At 37.9% G+C, this 16,404-nt stretch overlaps 1 protein-coding gene across 1 annotated transcript; it reads left to right on the top strand.

Moving 5' to 3' along the window:
* Window positions 1-4,240: 4,240 nt before the first annotated feature.
* On the top strand, window positions 4,241-16,231 carry LOC102228175 (glycoprotein endo-alpha-1,2-mannosidase-like protein). Its single transcript, XM_005795947.3, has 4 exons — window positions 4,241-5,114; window positions 7,453-7,562; window positions 13,709-13,785; window positions 15,085-16,231. Exons 1-4 carry the CDS (start codon window positions 4,601-4,603, stop codon window positions 15,719-15,721), a joined length of 1,338 nt encoding a protein of 445 aa, XP_005796004.2. The 5' UTR covers window positions 4,241-4,600; the 3' UTR covers window positions 15,722-16,231.
* The last annotated feature ends 173 nt before the right edge of the window (window positions 16,232-16,404 follow it).

Below are 16,404 nucleotides of genomic sequence, written 5' to 3'. Positions count from 1 at the left end.
TATTTTGTTCTTAAAGTGTCCTTTTGTGCAAAAAGGTCAGACATTTAACATTTAATATAGTTCAAAATACTTTCTCGGAATTTGTATTGTTTTATTTTATCCTAAATGTTTGCAACAAAAATGGCAATGTGATAAAATGACTGTGGATGAGCAGAGATTCTGAAAAATATCTTGTATTATTATTATCAAGTTTTATTCGATTTGTCTGAAACTGAAAATCGAACATTTATTAATGTTAGTACTATTATTATTTCACTCATATCTAATTCATTGTAGTACAAAAGCCCAAAAATTTGAGAAAATGCCTAATTTTACCTAATATGGGTGACATTATATTTAAAAATATATAAAAATATTAATGTTTCTACTGTTTTAAAATATTTTTTAATAATAATAATAATAATAATAATAATAATAATAATAATAATTATTATTATTATTATTATTATTATTGAATTTAGTGTCATTTAAATTTCATTTGACTGCTTTGAATTTAAAAGTCATATATTTGTGTGCTGATTTAAAAAAAAAGCCCAACTATGGCATTTATAAAGTAAACCCTTGTTCCTTTCCAGATGAAAAAGAAAAAAAAAACGTTTTGTAAAATCATCACGGTGCTGATTAAAACAAGCAAACGAATTCATGGATCAATAGTAATTGATCACATCAGCTTGAAACGTTGACTCTCGTCTTTTGTGGAGCGATGGACGCGTTAAAGAACGAGGATGTCAAAAACAAAAGAACTTCAAAATAAAATAGTACAAACTATCAAACGGAATTCGTTCAAATTGCATAAACACTTTACACACAGAAATGGAAAAGAGGGCAAAAATAATTCTCTAGTATAGTTTTCTTTTTCTTATTTAATCTTGTTCGTAAGGGGATATTTTGCAACAAAAGTAAAAAAGGAAACGTCCCCTGCACCGGGGATTTCTTTGAATTACTAGACCATTGTTAGGATACGAATAGAAATGTCACATGCGTTAAATACATCTAAAATGTCAAGTTATCACAAAAAGACTGAACAATATGTGAGTAAAGTTTATCATTGCGACCACAACGACCCCTTGTGGACCCGAAAAAACCGTAAGTGTTACATAATTGGCTTACACAGAAAATGAGAATGACACTAAAGATATGACAGAACAGAAAATCAGTTGGAATATACTTGTTTTCACGTTGAGCAGTGAAAAAAAGACACACAGAGAACAAATGATCGGAAATCTTATTTAAATCTAATTCAGTGAGGAAAAAAACTCCATGCTTATTACACAGAAAGTAATCATTTCACTTTGAATGAAGATGGCTTACAGCTGATGAAAACCCAAAGTTCTGTTTACCAGACAATTTGAACTTTACTCAAGATTAAATAAAAAAGGACATTTGTCATTTAATGATCTACACAACAATGTGGAAGATTGCTGACTTGGCAGTTTTCCAGCAGACATCCTGCATAAGGAGGGCATCCTACAAAATGCTAACGAAGCTGGCTGCTCTTCAGAGAGCTGCATCCAAACACCCAGTGTTATTTGAAATTTAAGTGGAAGGAAAAAGTGTGGCAAAATTTGGCCTTAAGCAATGGCTCCATCCTGAGCATTGCAAAATATCTCATATAATCTCATTATTATCACACTATTAATGCTTTTGCTTCATTGCAATACAGCAGTTGGAGTCAAATAATCACACAGACTGACATTCAAATTGACATCTTTGACAAAAATCATTTTTATGATGCACTATTAAAGTGTTTCCCAAACCTGGTCTTCAAGGAGGACTGTCCTGCATGTTTTAGTTCGACAATGGCTTGTTAATCAGCCATCAGTTAAAATGAGGGGTGCTGGAAGCATGAGTGTCCAGCTCCTGCCAGATTTAGATGAATCTCCTCCAACAAAGCTGACATAGTCCAACTAGATTCTGCAAATTATTATTTTTTTCCATAAATTATGCTATTCAAAACAACTTCAAAGAACTTGTCATAACTCCAGTAACATTGCAGTTCATAAATTAAATGTATTTCCAGTCTTTGCTTCATTTTAACTGTTTACTAATCACTTTTGACATTATAAAATATGATTCTGCTTTGATCTAATCCAATCCGTGCAGATCTGTATGCTCATGGTTTTCCTCTGGCGATTCTTGCTTGAATGAAATCATTATTCTGCTACCAAGAATTTGACAAGAAATTTAATTATTTAAACTTGTTTTTGAGACGGTCAAGTATCTTTATAGGGATGAAGATCAGTGAGGAATACCTCAAACCAGGTTTGAGTGATCTAAATAATGCAACTTTTGTGTTTGTCTCAATGGTAAAATTGAAAATATTTTTGGTTGTGTTTTCACAAGAAGACTAAAAGAATTCCTGCATCCCAAACCATGTTTTAGATTTTGACCGAGTAATCACATTCAATCCTGAATTGTAAAAAAACCCTGGAAAACCTCTTTAATTCAGTATAATTCAGATACCAACTTTATCATCTTTAGCTTACAGTGTTTACACTGTATAAAACACATATCCTCTATGAATGACAGGATCTGTCAGTAAGAATTTTAAAACTTGTTCAGTATTACCTTTTTCTTTTTTTGACTGTTTGTTCTGCCCCTAATGCAGCTGTGCTCTGGGTGAAGAACCATATTGCCTGTATAAGAAACTGCTGCTGGTTGTCCCACTGGAAGGTGAACCTCCTCCTCCTGAGATGCAAGTCTTGCAACCTCTAACACGTTTTCTTGCAGTATTTGCCCTTTATTGACCTTTATCATGGGATGGTATGTTTAGTGTGTTGTCAAGTGTTAATTTTTGCTCACATAGGCCAGAAAGTTAACTTTTAGAATAATCTCTCCAAAGCATCTTGTTTTGTATGATTACCAAGTCCTCTACATTGATTCTAGCAGATTTTAATCAAACTTTTAATTGCTTTCTTTCAACAACTTTCTTCTAGGCACCTTTTATTAGTAACCCAAAAGCTCATACGTCCTGTTTGTTTCCTAACAATTTCTGTTTCAACAACGTGAGCAATAATTATACACAACTATACTATGGAAGTGACTTTATATGCCCATGTACTGTCATTTCTAACTATAACATTTTTATTTTGTTTAATCTTATTGTCTGAGAAGCCAGTGAAATTAGATGATGGATTCAGTGCAGTGACAAATTAAAGCCTCCGGTGGTTTTATTTATTCTAAAGCGCTTATTGGATAAAAAAAATAATAAATTAATAGCATATCAGCATGTCAGCCCTTTCACACTGTGGTACATCAGTTCCTCTAAAATGCTGTCTAATGTCTCGGCCACAATCCAAGGCTTTCTGGACCACATAGCTAAATCTGAGCCAGCAGACAGAAAGGAACCACTTTGTTACATCACTTTATACACTATTAGGCCTTGCTGTTACCTATGCAATATCTCTCCGGGAACATTTTCATTTGAATGAAAAGTCTGTCGTCTCAATTGGAAAAAAACTCTGCTTTTGAACAAAAACAAACTCACACACACACAAATAGATCCAGTTCATTACTGAATGCGCCCTAAATGACATTCAACTTGGGGTTCTTCCAACTACTTTCAATCACTAAATATCCCAGCAGAATACAAAAAGAAATATCATCTTTACATTCTCCATTCTCCATTATATATCCACCATAATTATCATGACAATATAGTGATATTAGTTTCACGGTTTAGGTGATTATCCCATGAAAAGATGAGGAAAAAGGCTTCTTTTACAATGTTACCAAGCTGCTAATTTGCATATGACTAGAGTAGATTCTACTCACAGGACAGCATATTCCATCTCTGCTTATTATTATTATTTTTTTTTTATAACAACTAATACATTTAAACATATTAGGGTACCCCCAGTACACTAAAGTCGTCCATGGGGTACCCTAATAAGGTACTGGGGCGACTGTTCCATGAAATGACCACTAGATGGCAGTAAGAGGAAATGCCTAAAGTTTTAACACTGTAAAACTTATTTAATTTTACGAAAAAAAGTGTAACACACACACACACACGCCCGCACACACACAAAAAATTTTTTGTCAACAACTGCATATACTTTTAAACCTTTATCCTCAGCTGTTTTGTTTCCTTCTCGTCTTTAAATGCTGATGCGATGTCCTGGGTGTGCAGCAAAGGAGGCTGAGGCTAAAGCATGACGAGCCAGGCCACGCCCCTTTGGCGTCCAAAATAGAAACTGTAAACAAAAAGCAGCCAACCACAGAGGCTTTCAAACGCGACACTGTGCAGCATCACTGCTGCTGTGGGACACCGGTCATGTGTTGGATGTTAGGCGAATGGAGCCGCTGCTGCTGGAGCTCAGAGCAAGAGGAAACATGAGCGCTGTCTGTTTTTGAAGGGTGATTTTGTCTTCTTGTTATTATTTTTGACGCTCCTGATCCAGATTAGCAAAATGAGAGAGAAGGGGAGCAAAAGAAAGTTAAATATCTCCCAAACAAATGCGCCAGGCTGTCTGCTGCGATCGAACTGCAGCCATGCATAGTTCAGCAGAATTTCTATCGGGACACTTACAGAGAGTTGTTTGCAGATTCTTAGTTGTGCTTCACCTGAAAACTGGTATATTTGCGCCGTTTTCATCCCATGCAACCCTTACCAACCATGGCAAGGCTGCGGAGGAAGGCTTGCGTTGCCCTGTTTCTTTTCACCCTCTTCATTTTCGGGTCTCTGATGGGACTGAGGACCCTGAAACCTACTGACGGATTCTCAGATCTGGCTCCTGGCTTGGAGCTCTTGCCGATCTTAGGAGGGAGGATGTCCCGGGAAGCCACCGCGTCCCCAGTCCAAGCCCGCCCGCAAGGGGGAAACACAAAAGCAGTTCTGTCCAACTCTGGTCCAGAGGGGACAATATTCTACGATGTCCACATCTTTTACTACACTTGGTACGGCAGCCCTCATATGGACGGGAAATACATCCACTGGGACCACATCCTGGTCCCACACTGGGACCCCAAGGTCGCATCCAGCTACCCGAGAGGAAAACACATGCCGCCCGAGGACATCGCCTCCAGTTTCTACCCGGAGCTGAATTCGTACAGCTCCCGGGATCCGGACGTGTTGGAGTCCCACATGGAGCAGATCGGAGCCTCCGCGGCAGGTATGCAGCTCCGTGATGCTCCCTCGTTTGGTTTGGAGTTTCTCTTTACAAGTCTGATAGTACGCTGAACAGTTTTCAGCACCACAAATAGACTGGACAGCTCCGCAAACTCTCAGTCGATCTATTCCTGCGCTTATTGCTCTCAAGGATTTACAATGAAGTGCAAAAGTGTCCGTATTTCTTAACTGCTTCACTATTTTCGCCATGTTACATTCCAAAACATCAATGTATTTTATTGGGATTTTATTTTTTAGACATATACAACTCTTCTATAAAGACTTCAGAGGTTTGGTAGAGAACATTGAGGAGTAAACATCATTACAAGGAACATAAAAGGGACCAGAAAGGTCAAATATAAAAAATAGTTTGCTTAGAAAACTAACGACCAAACTTTGAAAATCTCAAATTGCTCACAGCTGGAACAAAATGCTGCAGCTCGGTTTTGACCAAGTCTCGTCCTCCACTGGCTTTTGAAATCTCATAACAGTTTGACTCCAGCAAGGTGGTAGGAGGCTTTTCTTCAGCAGAGCATAGCAGGTCAGAGTTGATGAGAAGATAAACCAAAAAACAGGGATATTCAGAAGACAACCTGTTAGAGACGTCAAAAAAGATACGGCAGAAATTTGTCTTCAAATAGGGGAACAATTTTAAACCAACAACCAGAGATACAATGAGATTTAGATGGAAGAATAGTCATGTTAGATGAGGACTAAGTTCAGACATAAATCCAGCTGAACCTGAGGCAGGACTTCAGTCGAACCGTAAAAGATAAAAAGCTCTAATCACAAAGGTGAGTCTACAAAGTATTGACTTTAGGGACTAAATACAAGTCCATGCCAAACGGAAAATTTCTATTAGTGAAAAACACATCGATCATTTTTTTTCAACATCACAACATTGTGTATTTTTGGCTGTCACAATAAATCCCAATAAAATGTCTTGAAGTTTGTGTTTGCACAGTGACAAAATGTGAAGCCCAATGCCTGCATGTTTTTACAAGGCACTGTAAATAGCCTCGCTTGAAAAGTAAAATAAAAAGAATCCATCAGCAGTAAAATGATACAAAGTATTAAATTATCAGCCAGATCCAGTGTCTCCAGTGTTGTGAACTTCAAGTACTTCTTGAAAAGTGTCATAAATTATAAATGCGTACATGTTGTTGCCTTTCCAAAAGCTTCTCCGACTCTAAAAGACATCTGAGGTCTGCTGCAGGGTGTCAAGTAACAGACTCGTGCGTTAGGCTACACGTGACAGACCCTGATGTTTCTGTCCCGCGGCTCACTGGGTTATTGTACACCATCCGGACTGATGAGCCCTTCATACAATCCTCTGAAAGCTCATCACTTTAACAGATGGACCAGTGGAGGGCTGGCTGCTAATGCTTAGTTAAAACAGCCCAATTAATTAGAAACATAAGTCAAACTATTAACACTTCCGCTTGAGCTGATAAATGATATTCTGCCACATCAATGTCGACAGCGAAAATGAATAGGAATAGCCACATTGCTTATACACATACATATGAGAGAGTGTTGTACTGTAATAACTTTAATTTATTATTATTTGCATATCTGACGTGCCAGTTCCTGTCTGACGCCAGTGACCAATGTAGTAGCTATAAAGTACCTTCCATTTTTCATATTAGAACTTCAATTTGTATTGTATTGGGGCATTTATAGGCAATAGTGACACCAAACTTTTATTTTCTTGCCATCTCTTTTTTTTGCTCACTGATGTGCATTGTTGTTGTTTTTTTCTATAATGATTAAGAATACTTTCTCTTTTGACTATGGTTTTCTTCCCATATATATTTTTTCATGACTAATAGTTGTTCAGCAAGATTCTCCAACCTGAGCTGAGGTTCTCTGCAGCTCCTCCAGAGTTACCGTTTAGCCTCTTACCTGCTTCTTTGATTTCTATTCTTCTTGAACTGATCTATTTAATGTGTTTCACTGAGCGAATGGAACAAGAAGAGGAACATAAAGAAAAGGAACATAAAAGATCTCTTCAATAATATTTTAAGTCATCGAGTGTGATATGGTTGTACATGGAAAAAAAAATCAGGAAAATTTGAAGAGGTACGAATACTTTTGCAAGGCTCGGCTAAGTCCTTTTTCTGCCAGCATCAATGAAGGATTCTGCATTATGCTTTTAAGTGCATGAGCTGTCAAAGCGCCTAAGTGTGCTGAGAGATTTCCTCCTAAACGCGACATGACAGGCTTAGATGAGAAATGCAGATGAGTAAATATAAATACCATGACTACTAGATGAGCAGGATGAAAACATGAAGACAGAAGCGCAGACAGATTTCCAGCCTGAATCATCTCTGTGTTTCCAGGGGTTCTGGTGCTGTCTTGGTATCCTCCCGGCCTCGCTGACGACAACGGGGAACCCGCTGAGGATTTGGTGCCAGCTGTACTGGATGCTGCATACAGACACAGCCTGAAGGTAAAATGCATCAGCACATTTTGTGAGAGCGGAAAAAGTGCTGAAAACTGGTGGAAGAGAAGCTCTGAGAGGAGCAATGTGCTGTAAAACACGGCATTCTTCTATATTTTTCACTGTGTATATCAAATTTGTTATTGCAAGAGTGAAGGTTTAATTTCTTTATTGATTGTGCTATTTAAAGTCGACACCTGCTGGTGGACAAGGTCATATTTCATCATTAATGCAGCTAAAGATTTTCCATCATGCTTAACCTTTAATCATGTGGATTCTTACTGAACAGAGCAAAAATAGGCCTATTTTTGCTTCTGTTCACATTTTAATTTGCTCTTTACCTCTGACACAGAAAAGATGAACCCCAAATCTGTTAAAAAATATGGTAATGCTGATACAAAAATGTCATTTTTAAAGATAAAACTTTTTAGTTTCTAGTAAAACTACACTGGTAATAAGAACAATGAGGCACTGGTTCAGATAATATATAATTTATAATATAATGTTATAATCCTGGACTTGATCAAATACAGTAACTGCATTGTGATCTTCCTTCTCCTCCACCCAATCAGCTTGTGAGCAGAAGAACAGGTTCAGTTTATTGTTGAGCAGGAAAAAATAAAAATAAACAAATTGCCCTTTGCAATTTTAATTTAAAAAATTATAATTAAAGCCTTGTGTCCCCCTGAATACGTTCAACTTGACATTATTTAAATAATTTATTTTTAACATTCTTTAACGTGTAACATTGTGTTAAGAAAAGATAACGATGGACCAACCTAAAAGTATCATAAACATGTCCATGGCTCTCAGAGCCTTCTCCTATTGAGTAACAGAGAATTGGACACTTACAGTTTATTTGCATTGATTTACAGAAGTGGACAAACCCCAACCAACTTCAGCAACACTACGGTCACATTTGGAATCATAGAAACTCCTTTTTGTCTTAATTCATATTTGGCCTAAAAAAAACCCCATAACTTTTATATTATGGTTCTAATTATTGCACTTTATTTTTATATTAGTAACTGATATGAACATAAATGAAAGCATGTCACGCCTACCTTCCTATCATTTTAAAATACTGTACTTGTTAATAATGTGCACTGTCTGACAAATAGACTAATATATTTGTTCCCACACGCAGTACGCCAAATGTGAAGATTCATAATTGGAAACCAGGTTTATGAAGCATTAGCAACCTGTGAACAGCTGCAAACTGTATCTGAATGGAGCTGTCGGTGATGAACTCCAGTTGGTAGAGCTGTGAAAATGAGGGTGGAAGTTGTTTTTAATCACACAGAAATTCTTACATAAGATTGGAAATGCCATATACAAATTGATGCTGGAAAGAGTTTCTCATAGTTCAAAGTGACTCTGAGAACATCATTAGACGTCAACAATTCCTGAAAAGCTTGAGCTGTTTTACTCTGATGTCCATTCTCCTCAACTTACACCTAAAGATGTTGTTTTTATGACATTTTTTTAATGTCATCCAGTTATTTTGGCTTATATAGACTAGAAAAATAAAGTTGAAACAAGACATTTACATGGGCTAAATAGAGAGACACACAGGCACAATCAAACATTACGGCCTTTATTTTCAGATGTCAGAAAAAATTAAATAGTCCTGAACTATTTTAGCTGCCTGCTTCCAGTTAGAGTATTGAATATTCACAGATAAACATTGACTTGTAAGGGTATAAAGTTCATGTGAGGAAATCGTTGAGAACAGAGGGAATGGAGGGAAAAGCTGTTGAAACATAAAAAATATAACAAAACCTATAGTTTACACATTACAGAATGTAATATAAAAAGGTACAGACACTTTGCAAGGAAGTGTGCATTTGCAGAGTTCCTTAATGTGATGATCTTTGATTGCAATTGTATCCCTTTTAGACAACTGTCATGAAGAAAATCTATACTACTTGAATTTCAAAAAACTAATTGTTTTTAAAAATTGGTGATATAATTATGAAGATGAATGATGGTGATGCAATCCCGGAAAATGACAGTTCATATCCTCACATGAGCATCCTGATAATTCATTTTTCAGCACAGATAAGAGTCCTCTCTATGCAGAGCTCTAGTGAGAAGCAATGGACTCAGGCCAGACTGTCAGATTTTATATCACATTTATGTCTTCAGTTATCTGGCTGGAGGCAAATAAATAAAGTAACTCCGGAGAGACAAGACAAGAACTACCAGAATAGACATGCAACAGTGGGCTTGTGAGGGTTTCACACATAATGCTGTCAGGAACAAAGCTAACAGATAGGGTTTATCACTACAATTTGCTGTCAGCTCTGCTCTGGTCAGTGTGGCATTTTCATTGAATGCAAGTGGAAAACAATAAGTGACATGCTTCAAAGCATTTTCATTCTGCAACATGTCAGCATCTTATTGAATCAGGAGATTTTTTCTTATAAGCTTGTGAATAAAAAAAAAAACATAGTGCAGTTTTTCTAAGTATCCTCCTACCAAGCTTCTTTCACTCTTTCTGCAGAGAGAAACATTTATTTTTGCACTGCTTCCTTTTGTGCAGTCTTAGAATTTCAGAGTGCAGAATGTTGGACTGAACCTTTTTTCCTGGGCTCAAAGAATCAAAAAAAAAAAAAAAAGACAAGTGAGGAGGGTGAATGCAACACTTTGGTGTGAGTTAGTATACTAACTCACACCAAAGTTGTAAGTTTCAGCATGAATGTTTTGATTTATAGAGTAGAGTAAATCCAAAGATAAATTAAAACATATGCACCTAATACTTAAAAAAATCACATATATTCATTCCACCTTATAGAAGAACATCTAAAATAAATCTTAGGATAGGATATCAATGCAGATGATGAGTGGGTGTAAACTTCTTTCAGAAAAAAGTGTGTTTTTGAAACTAAATATTGACATAAATGGCCAGGCACTGATGATTTGAAGGGACAAATATGCATTGCTCTCTGGCTTGCAATAACATTTTGCTGGACAAAAGAAAAGGAAAAACTTCTGTACACTCGACACCAATCATTCCAGCAATCCCACACTACACACCTAAAAAAAAACCTTCACCTATCTTTGGGTAACGTTACAAAAGAAACCAATGGAGTTTTCATTATATAAGGTGAAAGGTATTTTCAGCAGCTCCCACACACAGCTTGCGTGTTGTGCACAGTAGAGTTGGAAAGCTCTAAAGCACAACCACTGCTGCTGCTGATTCTCGACCTCAGCTCGAACCGGCGCCGAAATAGTCTCTCCGCCCCAGGGAGTGCATGGGGGTGGTTTGGTGGGGACAGGGTTTGTGGTGGTGGGGTGTCCTGGGAGCTGGGTGCAGGGAGGAAATGAGCAGAGGTGAAGTGAGCATCAAAGGTCCCATGAGTCAGTTTGTGCCTCTGAACAATCTGCACCCTGAGGGGCTATAAAAGTTCTGTCTCGTAAGTAGGCCATGTCAAGTGCACAGGGGAATACGGCCCCTGGGTGCCCTGTGATCAGACAGACTGTTTTATTTTTGTCTCTGGATGACAAAATTTTTTTCTTGTGTGACCCATTGTTATTGTGTCTGTCCACAGGGTGTGACCACAAAAGAAAGTGGCACTCTCAATTACAGAAATGTCCTAAGCTTAGTTGAAATGTATCTAATTATTGCAAAGATCTGTAGCTTTGTGTTTGCCCTAATCCCTCCCTTTGTGCTTTCTGCATGAGATGGCATTAAATTCCTCCCTGCTCAGCATAAATCATACTGCAGTTGTTCCAGGGTCATGCTGTCAGTGTTTATGAAGTATAATAATGCTTGAACTCATTTACTTAAAATTTACAGGAAATTTATTGGACAGTATTTGGGGAAATTAGTACTGTAGCGGGTCTACTCCTAGCTGCAGAGAAACAGATTTGTGTCTCCCCTTTGGGTGATAATCATGTGGCTTTATATCCTCAGCTTCTCAGAAGAGGTTCACACTAAAGGCTCACAAAGTCCAGAAAGTTATGGCTTCATAAACTTAGATTCAAAGCTATGATTTATACTTTCTAAGGTCTGCAGTTACAGAGAAATCAAAGCAACAGTTTTGTCGCCCATAAAGCCTGTCAGAATCCTGACAGATCATTCACAGGGTCTACAAAAGTCCTTCACACCATTTTTGTCACAATACAGCAGCAAATTTCATATTATTTCTATGTTTTATATTTTATATGATATTCCAACACAAAGTGTAAATGTCTGAAAACTCGGACATGCATTTTGGTTATGTACATTTTCCTCCATAAGTCAATACTTTGAAGAACAATATTCTCAGTTCACTGCAGTTCCTCCGGCTTTACTCCACTGCTCTTGGCTGCTTCTCTAATTAATGCTGGCTGAACGCTCTCTGTAAGTTAACATTTCTGTGGAAGCAAATATCCTGCTCCTTGCAGATTTCTCTTCTTGTGTCAAACGAACATGAGCCAGATCAACAAATGAATATTAATAGTTAAGCATGGACAATAATGAGGATTTTAAATGATGACCTTTTCATTAAGAGGAAAATGGCTATCAAAACAAAGCTGGCCCAGTTTGAAAAAGTAATTTGCCCCTGAAAGCAGCCAACTGCTATCAAGCATGCAGGATAACTGGCAATGAGTCTTCTACATCACTATGGGGTATTCTGACCCATCCTATCCAGACTTTAACAAGGCAACGTTTGGTTTGTTCTCTTTACATTCACTCAGACGGGACTTGCTGGTATGCTTTGGATCGTTGCTTTGCTACATGACCTAAATACGCTTGAGATTAAGGTCATAAACTAATGACTGGACATTGTCCTTCAGGATTAACAGAATTCATGATTCCAATAATGACCACATATTCATCAGGTTCAAAAGAAGCAATGAGGACTTGGACCATTATGCTATGTTTAATTATCTGTATTGATATTATTATTATTATTTACTGGAAAGTGTTAGCTTTGTGTCAGATGTAAAAGTTTAGCTTTTTTTCACAATACAGCCATGTCTTGACAGGTTGGCAGTTGGCCCAAATGATTTCCATTTTTAGATGAGATGCTTTGGTTTGTTTTAAAATGAACCACGCTTTATATTTCACAGATGGATCTATACTGGGACTAAACTGAACTCTACAAATTAAGTGACTGGGTTTTCTTTAGGGGCATCAGAGTAAATAGACTGAATGTAAATAAGCATCACACCTTTCATATTTCTTTTTGGTAAAGCAGCTTCAAAACTGGATATCATTTTGTGTGAAAGATACTTTTTAAGGCACTGTGCAAACATCCGCTTAGTTTCTTAGTGGACTTATGATGAATGCCATGTTGACAGTGGTTCCCAGAAGTGCTCCATATTTGTAATACAGTCTCCCACTGTGCCAAACAACAGTGATGTGCTTCAAAATCTAGCAAAGATTACATCTGATATAACACCAATGATGTACTAGACGCTCCACGGTACTTAAGGCTGAGCCCAGCTTTCTCACTGAGCTCCCTTCATGACATCCATTTAGTCGCTGCTGTCATTTTAAAAGGCCATTTTTCTCCTCACATTGTTCTCTGTGGATTTTCACTGCTTTTAAAGTGGTGTTTCAATCTGAATTATGCATCATCAAACTCACAGAATTTTCACTCCTCCTTTTAAAATATTCAGCTTTAGCACCTTTTGTGTACACGCCATGTCAGTTCTTTTGTAATATCACAGCTTTTTACTTTGCCATTAACTGAAAATTGATGTTTCTCTTAAAACACGGAAGTGTCTCAGAGGCCTTCCCAGGGGGTTCTGCACAGGATAAAAAAATAGATGTATACATTGTTGGGGAATTTGACATGAAAGCACAGGAGTTCAGTTAGTAGTTATTTTCTTTTTGGAATTATTGCCACAAAAATGCTATAATATGCTAGAAGGCAACATGAAGCGAATGTTCTTTATGCTTTTTTAACTTGGGGCAAAATCGTAACTTTGTTTTGAGGAAAAAGCAGTGGTAAAAGGATTTCTAAGTCTGATTACATTCAATAAAATTTGACTTTAAAAGCCTTGTACTGAGTTATTTCTGCTTAACCTCAGTAATACATTACTTTTAGCCCTATGCTCAAAAAGGTTAGCTATCTAAGGATCACTTAGATATTGGCAAAAGTTTGGACTGTGATATCAGTTAAAACACAATATGTATTCTCTCGTGTGCTTTTTTTCAGGTTGCATTTCAGATCCAACCCTACAGAGGAAGAAATGACCAGACTTTGCACGACAACATCAAGTACATAATTGACAGGTAGGTGCTTGTCTGGCTGCGCTTCATCACTGATGCAACTCAAACAGAAATCCATTAGATTTGCATGCATGGCTGAGGGAACAAGGGTCAAAACATAGAAAGACTTTTAGGTTGTTTTTCTAGATTATATAAGGCCAGGTTCATGACTTATAAATGGGTTCTTGATATGAAAGCAGTTTTCTTTTCAATCTTTTAGTATCAAAGAGGGCATAAGGAAAAGTGTGCATAAAGTACACTCTTAATTCAAAGCCCCCAACTTAAACCAAACTCTTACAGTTGTGCTGAAAATTGACATATTTTACCAAAGTTGGTGAGGATGTGTCAGGTAAAAAATGTACAACTTTCATTTGCTGGCAAACAAACTGTAAAGTAGTCTTTACTACTCTGTCACTGAAGGCGAATATTAATGTTTCAAATAACAGCAGACATTTCTATCATCTGACAATATAGCTCTTTGCATTAAAGCACTTAGAATCACTAAAAGCAATCCAAAGATTCATCACACTTCATCAGCATGGGGAACTGATGTAAAAGTTGTTCAGTAGATATTTAGTGACAGCCTTTACAAAGAGTTCAAGCCTCAAAAGATAATTGCTGAAGAAGTTAGTAATTCACAGAATTCTGTATTTAGGCAAACTACAGGAAAGTTGCATGGAAACAGAAGGTGTGGTATAGAAACAAAGGTGAGGTGCACATGCAAGGGAGATAATCAAAGCCTTTTGAGGAGGATGAAGGAAAACCCTTTCAAAAATTGTGGAGAATCACAAAGCGTGTTCTACTTGCTTCAAGAAGCACCTCAAACTGATAAAATCAATACATGGGCAAAAGTATCTGGCACCTTTCTACAATGCCATATGTACCAATATCTAGTTAAATGGCCACAATCTGCTTAATTTGCCCACAAAATCACTTTGCCTAAAATCCAGAGAATGAAGTATTCAACAGGGAGAGACAGCAGAGCCAATAATGCAGACGAACTGAAGGTCACTATTAAATAAACCTCAGCACAGCCAGTTTGATGATTTACCACACTGTTGCGGTAATTCATGCAAATGGAGCCCAGACTTAGCATTGAGTTGTAATAACAACATCGACGCGTTTTCATCGACGGCTGACAATTTAGAAAAATCATTTGTAATCTTATGTAATATTCTAACTGACCTCAGGGCTTTTATTTGCTGTAAACTGCAACAGAAATGCTTGAAATGTATCACTCTGTGCGTAATGTTTGACTTTTTGAATTAAATTACTGAAATAAATTGCCTTGCTGATGTTTTTGTCACATCCTCGTCTCTGAAGGTACGGTGATCATGGGGCCTTCTACAAGTTCACCTCCAGCACAGGGAAGAGTCTTCCTCTCTTCTACATCTATGACTCCTATCTGACTCCACCAGAGTCCTGGTCTGAATTTTTGACTCCCACCGGCTCCCACAGTGTGCGCGGCTCCCCATACGACTCCATGTTCATCGCTCTGATTGTTGAGGAGCGTCACAAGCATGACATCCTGGCAGGTGGCTTCGATGGAATGTACACTTACTTCGCCTCCAACGGCTTCTCCTTCGGCTCCTCCCACCAGAACTGGAAGGCCATTAAGGCCTTCTGTGACGGGAACAACCTCCTTTTCATCCCCAGCGTTGGGCCGGGTTACATCGACACCAGCATTCGACCTTGGAACAACCACAACACTCGCAACAGGGTGAACGGTCGCTACTATGAGACGGCTCTGCAGGCGGCACTCAACGTGAGGCCGGAGATCGTCACCATCACGTCTTTTAACGAATGGCATGAAGGGACGCAGATAGAGAGGGCCATGCCTAAGAAAACCGTGACCCGTGTGTACTTGGACTATCAGCCACATGGACCTGAACACTATCTGGAACTGACCCGCCGCTGGGCCGAGCAGTTCAATAAAGAGAAGCAGCAGTGGCTGATGTGAGCTTTAAACAGAATTATGCTCCACAGCATCAGAATGATCATGGTGGCAACAAATGCTCATTTTTGTGACTAAAACACAGTGTTCCGGGTCTTTTGGGAAAACGCTGAGAGAAAGTTTTGCTGAATACTCTAATAGTCCAGGACTCTGAAATGGGCATGTCGTATTTGTTCTCGCGCCTCTTAATCAAAAACAAAATGTGAAGTCCATCTCCACAGCGTACAGCTTTTCTCTTCATCACTAAAGGATTTTAATTGACTAGACTGAGATTATTTTTTTGTTTGTGCATGACTTGATTTGTATCACTTCTCTTAGACTAAGGTGTGGAGTTGAACATTTACTTGAAAACAATACAGAAGAAAATCACATTTATATATTAAACTGATGAAAAATCTAAATTAAGAGCATTCTTAGCCTTTATGTGGAATAACCATACAATATAAAACTTCAATAAATTTAAAAAAAAAACAAGAATCAGATTCACAAGCTTTGGTATATGTCAGCGTTTCCCAATTCCGGTCCTCAGTCCCCCCTGCTCTGCATGTTTTAGATGTGCCTCTATTCCAGAGCAGCTGATTCAAATGATTGCATGACCATCAAGTGCTGCAGAAACCTGTTGATCACCCATAGATTCAATCCAGGTGTGTAGCAGAAGGGAAACACCTAAAACATGCAGGGCAGGGAGG

This window comes from Xiphophorus maculatus, chromosome 3 (assembly GCF_002775205.1).
Source record: "Xiphophorus maculatus strain JP 163 A chromosome 3, X_maculatus-5.0-male, whole genome shotgun sequence".
Classification (NCBI taxonomy): Eukaryota; Metazoa; Chordata; class Actinopteri; order Cyprinodontiformes; family Poeciliidae; genus Xiphophorus; species Xiphophorus maculatus.
This window is presented reverse-complemented; position numbering and strand designations above follow the sequence as displayed.